Source organism: Myotis brandtii, unplaced genomic scaffold, assembly GCF_000412655.1.
Source record: "Myotis brandtii unplaced genomic scaffold, ASM41265v1 scaffold312, whole genome shotgun sequence".
Classification (NCBI taxonomy): Eukaryota; Metazoa; Chordata; class Mammalia; order Chiroptera; family Vespertilionidae; genus Myotis; species Myotis brandtii.
Window position 1 is genome coordinate 384350 of NW_005361955.1, and position 7639 is coordinate 391988.

The following is a 7639-nucleotide window of genomic DNA, read 5'->3' on the forward strand; positions in this document are numbered from 1 at the left end:
GTGGGGCTGGGACCTGGGCCGCAGTCGCCTCTACCACGATGGCAAGAACCGGCCCGGCGTCGCCTACCCCGCCTTCCTGGAGCCCGAGGAGGCCTTCGCGCTGCCGGACTCGCTGCTCGTGGTGCTGGACATGGACGAGGGCACGCTCAGCTTCGTCGTGGACGGCCAGTACCTGGGCGTGGCCTTCCGTGGCCTCAAGGGCAAGAAGCTGTACCCGGTGGTGAGTGCCGTGTGGGGCCACTGTGAAGTCACCATGCGCTACATCAACGGCCTTGACCGTAAGTGCATCCGAACGGAGTCGGCCTGGCTCCCGGGGGGTCGGCGAGGGAGGCTGGACGCAGGTGAGGCCCTGCCCTGCATCCGCACTTGGGGTGCCCCTGCCGTGTGCAGAGTGTGATGAGAACGTGGACTCTGGGGACGCGCTCTTGGGTTTGATTCTCAACTCCCCTTTGCTGGCTTAGTGACCTTGGGCTGTGCCCCGGTTTCCCCAATGTTAGTGATTATGGCTGGGGCTGCGTTGAAGATCAAATGAAATAATACTGTATGTGAGTAATTACAAGAGCGACTGGCACCTAGTAAGGGCTTTGAGTGTGGATGCTGACTTTGAATCCTCCCGCCCGTATAAAGGTTATGGAAAATGAGGTTCCCTGTGTGCCCAGCCTCCTGCTCACAGCAGGAGAGTGGCCAGGAGAAGGCACAGTCCCTGTATGTAAGTGCCGTGCTGGGAAGTTACTGATAAATAATAAGTAATGATCACAACTATCATTTATTGACCACCTACTGTGTGCGGGGCTAAACACCCCACTTCCGGCTCTTCTGAGTGACTTGTCTGTTACAGGGGGCAGCTGCCTCTCCTCTCTGGCTGATCATCGCCTCGATGGGAATGAGAGCTGCACGTTCAGGAATCTTCTGGTTTTTTTCAAGGGGACCCAGAAATCTAGATTTTGTGTGAGCTATCCCAATTTTAAAGTTGGTCGCTGCTGAAATCAGCATGTGGGCCAACGAAACACCCTTGCAGGCTGCAGACAAGACGGTAGGCTGCTGGGTTTGACCCCTAACAGTTCTAAGGTCTCCCTGCACTGAACATACACAGTCCTCCTGCGAGGCAGCAATGACAAAAGTGGTTACTGGTTTTAGGATGGAGTCACTCCTGGAGGCAGGGTGGCCTCTGGACAGAGGGGCACATGGATGTCTATCCCATAACAATGGCAGGACCTTGTGGGCTCACACACTCCTTGTCCAAACAGAGGTCCTGCCACACCCCTGATAAAGCTCCCAGAGGTGGGTGCTGAAAGCCAGCATTTCCGTTTATTCGTTTTAAATGAGAGCCATAATCGTCTCCATTTTAGAGATGAAAAAACTGAAGAGTGAGGCTACAGAGAGCTAGTACCAGGTCTCCCCGGGTGTGTCAGCCTCTGAAGCCCACTCTTTTTTTCATGCTTCCCCCATAAGTTGAGGGACTGAGGGTAACACTCAAGAAAAGTCAAGAACAAGGTTTTACTCAAGTAAGATTTATACTTACGTGCAGGGTGGGTTGGCTTTTCAAGGGTGGCAGGCCAACAGACATGGCTGGTATGCTCAGCTCTCTGGTATAATTGGTGACATTCTTGCTCATATTTTATTTTTTGGTTTCTGGACTAAGATTGCCATTGAATGGCACAGTGTTGTTCTGGTTGCTCTGATTAGCTGGTTAAACCTAGGAGCAGATGAGTCTGTTCTAGGAAGGCTAGTTTAGTCATCCCAGTGCCTGTGGAGAATGTCGGGACATGGTGACCAGGCAAACCTCAGTGCTGAGAAACCCAACACCAACAACACTCGTTTAAAATCAGAATCGGAACATTTACTTGCCAGAATTGATCCCGGGACTAGACAGGTGGGCTTGGTGTATGGCTCTTGAGTCTGATCTGCCTCATTTCCAACTGCATCCTTAACGCTCAGTGCTTTTGTGTCTTTGGTGAGTCAGTCACACTAATGCCTTGTGACTCATTTTACTCATCTGTAAATTGGGACAGTATCAGATCCTTTTCATAGCTACTGTGAGATCTGGTGTGGGGCACCAATAATATGGTAGCTGGGATTAAAGGCTGACATTGATACCCTGTGGGAGCTACCTGAGCCAACAGTTGGACCCCGAGGTGGGCTTCCTCCTGGGCATTGATTCACACTTGGGTATCATCTGGTGCTTGGTTTTCAGGTTCAAAGCTAAGGTGCTAGCAAGGTTGCAGCCAGTGGCTCTCCCACGCATGATAGGATTGGAGCAATCTAGCCATGGCGTCCTCCAGGGTGTGCTGCTGGGAGTGGGGAAAGAACAGTTGTGTTTGGGGCATTTTGAACTCCTGGATCCTTCCGGTGGCTAAAGGAACTTGAGACTGAAATTTGGAGTGTTCCGTCCTCTGCACTGGCAGTGATTTTTTTTCAGGGTGGCTGAAGCTGGAATGCTCATCCAGGACTGCAGGGGAGTCCAGGATGTCATGGGATGCGAGCCTATGGCATCTCCCATTCGGTGACAGGATTGCCTTGTCTGCTGTGCCACTGGCCTGCTCCCCCGATAGGAGTCATGTTCTCTGTCTCAGACAGGGTAGGCCTGCAGAAAGGGGGAGCTCAGCTTCTCTGGGCTTCTAAAGGCCCATGGTCAGTGGGACAAGACCTGAGTATAGGATGGGCCATAGCACGGCTGCAGTGGAGTCTGGCAGGAACTACTTGGGAAGGGACTCTGTGATGCCTATAGCTGGTGACCTGGGCTGACGTCCACCAGTTGGTCCCTGGGCACTGGGAAGGGTTTGGCCCTAGGGAGTCTCTGGGTAGGGAAGGTGACCCAAGGTGGGATTCTGTGCATGAGAATTCCGAGCCCACAGTGATCGTGGGATGATGGCGGGTCCCCAAACTCAGACCCTCCTGGGATGTGGCCATAGTTAGAGACAGGCTCCAGAGCAGAAAGGTGGGCTGCTCTCTGGGGTTGTTTCCCCACAAGATCATGGGGCAGAACTCTGCCCAGGGCCCTCACAGACCCCAGCACCCACCAGGAGGCCATGGACAATGATGACCTCCTCTCTCTGAACCCATTGTTCTCCTTTGTAAACCGGGTACGACAAAGCTCGCCCAGCACAGAGCAGGCGCACAGCGATTGGTGCTCACTGCGTTGATTAACTAAGTGAGCTGGGCCGGGTCCTGGGGTTCACTTATGGATTAAAACAGAAATGGCCGTAATAGAGGCTTCTCCTCTAATGTGATTAAAGTCAGCTATACCATTTTCTCAAATTTTGAATATTTATGACTGTAAAAGCAAGACTTAGAAAGTGCTAACTGCATTTGACTCTGAAGCATGTGTTTGTTGAGGGAAGAGCTCCGGAAGTGCTCTTTCCATTGCAAATGCAGTTCTTCAGCTATGCCCTGGAGCGAACCGCTCAGCATCTGGGGTTTGCTCCAAAGAGCTGCAGGCCTCCTGGGGCCTCTGCTACCTGAGTGGGCTGAGACACAAAGCGCAGCCAGGCAAATGGGCAAGCTGTCTCCAGGTGACGGGGCCCGGGGCCCAAATAATAACAACAGCAATAACTGATACTTAAACAATAACAGCAAAAACTAATATAGTGCTTAGTCTGTGCTGGACTGTATTCTAAGCACTTTACAAATTCTAACTCCATTCTTGTAACGACTCTGTGAGCTAATACCTGTGTTACCATCTTTATTTTATGATGAAGAATTGAGGCACAGAGAGCTTGAGTAAGCTGTTCAAGGTCACACAGCTAGTAACTGGGGGAAGCAGGATGCACATTGGCAGACTGGTCCAATGGGTCCCTTGTGGAACTGTCTGCAGACAAGGCAGAAAGAGAACGGACAGAAGAAGGTGCTTCCCCCATCCCAGTGCAGCAAAGGGCGGGACCCTTCCTCTAGCTGTGAGTTTCAGGGAGGTCCTGAGATGCTGTCCCCGTGTTTCCTCCTCCCTCCCAGCACTCAAAGCTCTTGGCTCAGCACAGAGCTCCTCTGGGTGTTCCAAACAGCCAGTTGCATGAAGGCGGCCCAGCAGTGGCCATGAATCAGGCATGCTTTGATTGCTAACGGGATAATGTCGCTGAAAATGTCCCAACTGCTGTGAGGTTTGGCCCCTGGAATGGGCCAGGCCTTTGGAATCAGCTCTGGGCTGGTTTCAGGAATTGCTCCTGGGCTCATGCTCCTGGCTCCTCCTCCATGCTGGCTGCCAGGAGGGCTGACAGACCGGCTTTGTCTCCCGTCTTGGAGTTCTTGGGTGGTGAGTGGTATGTGAGTGACACAGGAAGTGGAGAGGAGCCACAGGCGGAGACAAGCAGGCGTGGAGTCCTGAGCAGCTTTGACTTGGGGGTCATAATAATTATACCTCCCAAAAGATGCCACCCATGCTCTGTACCTTGGGCCAAGTGTTGCACTCATTTTATTCTCTGTGTGTGTGTGTGTGTGTGTGTGTGTGTGTGTGTCACACAATAAACCTAGAGGCAAGGTGACTGTTATCATCCCCATTTTATAAAAGGAAACTGATTCTTGGAAGGTGAAGAATTTGCCCAAAGCCACACAGCTAGCAAGTGGCAGAGCTGTACTTAAACCCAGGTCATAACCGCTCCTGTGCCCGGCCCCGTGGCCTGGGCCAGCCCTCTTCCATTCTGCCCACGGAGCAGGTGCTGGTGTCCTGGGCTGACTCTCTGAGGGTGGAGAGTGGGATCCGTAGGATCTCGGGCCTAACTGGCAGAGAGACTTGTCTGCCTGCATCGAGCCGGGGAAATTGTATTTCCAGACGTAGTTCCTAGATGGTTTAATTGATCTGCCAACAACTATTTATTGGCGCAATGGCTCAGCAGAGGAGGCTGGCAGCCAGCCAAGGTTCCCGGTATTGACGAAGGCCAGAGAGAGCTTTCTACCAGGATGACCACAAGGACACCATGCCCTCGCCAGAGCTTCCCTCCCAGTCTGCGCTGAACTCCTGACCTTCCTGCTCAACTCCCCTGTGTCTCCTGGGTGGCGCGGTCCTCGCAGCCTTGCCGACATCTGGACTCAGCTCCTCTTCCCTCCTAACCAGGTCCAGGCCTGGTCTCCCCCTCACCCCCTGCCCTATGTATGATTCTGCCCTGGATCCAGCTCGCCCCCCAGCCCTCAGCCGGGGCTCTGTCCCCTGCACCCTCAATTCAGCACTGAGTTCTCCCCCTGTTCGCCCCATTCCCTCACTCTCCATGTGGGTCTGCCTTCTTTCCCCGGATGGAGATGAAGTTGCTTGGGTCACGGAGGGTGACTCAGGAGGCATATGTGGGGAAGTGGACAGGGAGGGATTTAAAAATAGGATGCATTTACTTCTCAAAGGTAAACTGTGTGCATGGCAGCAAATTTAAACACTACCAAAGGGTAGCCAGTGAAATACCCCCACAGCCCCCTTAGCTCCCCAGCTCCTCTCCCTGCCGGCAACCACTGTTAGCAGTTTCTCGTGTGTCCTTCCAGAATTTTATGACACAGACATTTTACACACGTGTGATCATCCTGCAAACATTGCTCTGCCCCTCATTTCCCCTCTTCATCTATCTTGGTGATTGTTTAATATGATTAACATAGAGCTGCTTCGTTCTTTGTTAACAGCTACAGGGGTGTCCATGTTATGGCTGTATCGTAATTTAATTATTCCAACCCTTATTTTTGGAGACTAGACAGTTTCCAGGCTTTGAGAATAAACTCTTGATCTTGATTTTAATTCCATGTCTACCCCCTTCTGCCAAATCAACACCCTGGAGCCTTAGTTTTACCATCTGTGCAATGGGAATAATGACATGTACCTTGCAGAGTTTCTATGGGTCTTAAAATGGATGCAGAAACGAAGCTTCTCCCGCATGACCAATCGGAGCGTGCCCAGTGCCGAGCTCATCGTGGGCACCCGATGAATGCTTGTGAATGATTCAATTTCTAGTTTAAAATACAGTGGAATAGCATTGATTTGTTATTAAGGAGGTTTTAAACACGTGGTTGGACTAAGCTCCTTCGAGCTGTGTAACCCAGTCAGTCCTCACGTAAGGTGTATGTCCGAAGAGTGGGACGCCTGTGCCCCTGACTTGCCCAGAGGAGGCCCACACGCAGTGTGATTTGCTGCTGTTATTGCTGTGGCTGCTATGGCTGAAAGTGGTCGTTCTTTGAAGTGGAGATTGTATCCTTCTTGGCCACCCCCCACAGCACCCCTTGGAACAGAGTACATGGTCGGTGCTCAATAAATGCACATTCATGTACTGGCCTCCCGTCACCTGCACAGCCTTTTTTCCTGCATGGCAGCAGGGCCTGAGCCACAGTTGGCTGGAGTAGAGAGGGCCTGGCTACCATCTGCTGCCGCCTTGGAAACCTGCCTCCTGAGTGATCCATTCCCACCTTGAATTGTGTGCCATGCCGGGCACACCTGTCCCCATATCCAGGCCAAGCGGAGGCCGCACGATGGGCCCTGCAATTCAATTAAGGATGTTGACATTGCAGTACAAAATGACTAGGCTGGTGCCTGATATATAGTAGGTGTTGAAAAAGGTGGGTTTAAAGAATGCCCTTTATGACTGATATAGCTCCCATAGATTGGTAAAATTACTTAGTGTTATTAAATGCGGAAACAATTATCGTTATTAAATTTGGGTCCGCGTCGTGAAATCTGAGGGATTTCACACCAGGGAGTATGTTGGTTTGGGAGGTTTTTGACTCTTTAATGGATATGATGGCAATGCCATCGGAGGTTCAAAGGCCACTGTGAATGTGTTCCCAATGAGCCGGCAGTGTTTCGCCTTCACTCTGAGCCGTTTTAAAGGCATCCAGCTTAATGTCGGGTTCAAGTGTTTTGTAGCTCCCAGTGGTGATTTGCCTGGTGAGTGTGTCCGCCAGGGTGTTCCAAACAGGCAGTGTCCCCCCAGCTGTACCCATGTGTATCTGGGGGAGGTGAGTGCTGAGCTGGTGGGCCTGAGGTCAGGCTCTGCCTCCGAACAGATGTGTCTAGGCCTGGCTGAGGGCTGTCGGCTACCGGATCTTTGGAAGAAAGAGAAGGGGAAAGAGGCTGCCTCTCTCCCGGTTTCAGGGGCTGGCAGGAGGGGGAGGGCCGCAGGCATCGGGGCTGGAACAGATGAGGTCCCTGCAGCCAATGCAAGACCCTCACTTTACAGGTAGGAGCTGAATGGACCATGGAGCTGGGAGAATTTGTCCAAAGTTACCTGCTGATTAAAAAAAAAATCCCAGGCCTCCGATCTCCCTTGAAAACACACCTGGTCAGAAACGAGAGAGTGAGAATTCCATGCAGTTTATAGGCCCGTCTTGAAGAACCCTGGCACAAATGCTGGAGGACATTGGAGTGCAGAAGGATGGGGAGGGGGGCAGGGGCCTGAAGGGTTTCCTAGGGGGTGGCCTTGGGGCGTGGGCAGGATTTAGATAGGTGCTCCCCCAGCCCCACACACCCACACAAAGACCCTCTTTGGCTTCTCAATGCCTCCCACGTGCTCGAGACCATAAAACAATGAGGTTCAGCACCTCAGAGACCATAAGTAACTGGTCTCTTCACTTACCACCTGGATGACCTGGGCCTGTTTCCTACCTTCTCCTACCTGCAAAGTGAGTATGATGGTGGGACTCGCCCCTAGACTTGTCACCAGTGCTTCTCAAACCTTAACGA

At 52.1% G+C, this 7639-nt stretch overlaps 1 protein-coding gene across 1 annotated transcript in view; it reads left to right on the forward strand.

Annotated features, from left to right (window-relative positions):
- Window positions 1-4: 4 nt before the first annotated feature.
- Window positions 5-7639, forward strand: part of SPSB4 (splA/ryanodine receptor domain and SOCS box containing 4) — a gene marked incomplete at its 5' end in the record, with an annotated part of 50587 nt that continues 42952 nt past the window's right edge. The window contains one exon of the mRNA XM_005869984.2: window positions 5-278. Within this exon, the coding sequence (XP_005870046.2) occupies window positions 5-278 (274 nt within the window). The remainder of the gene's footprint in view (window positions 279-7639) is intronic.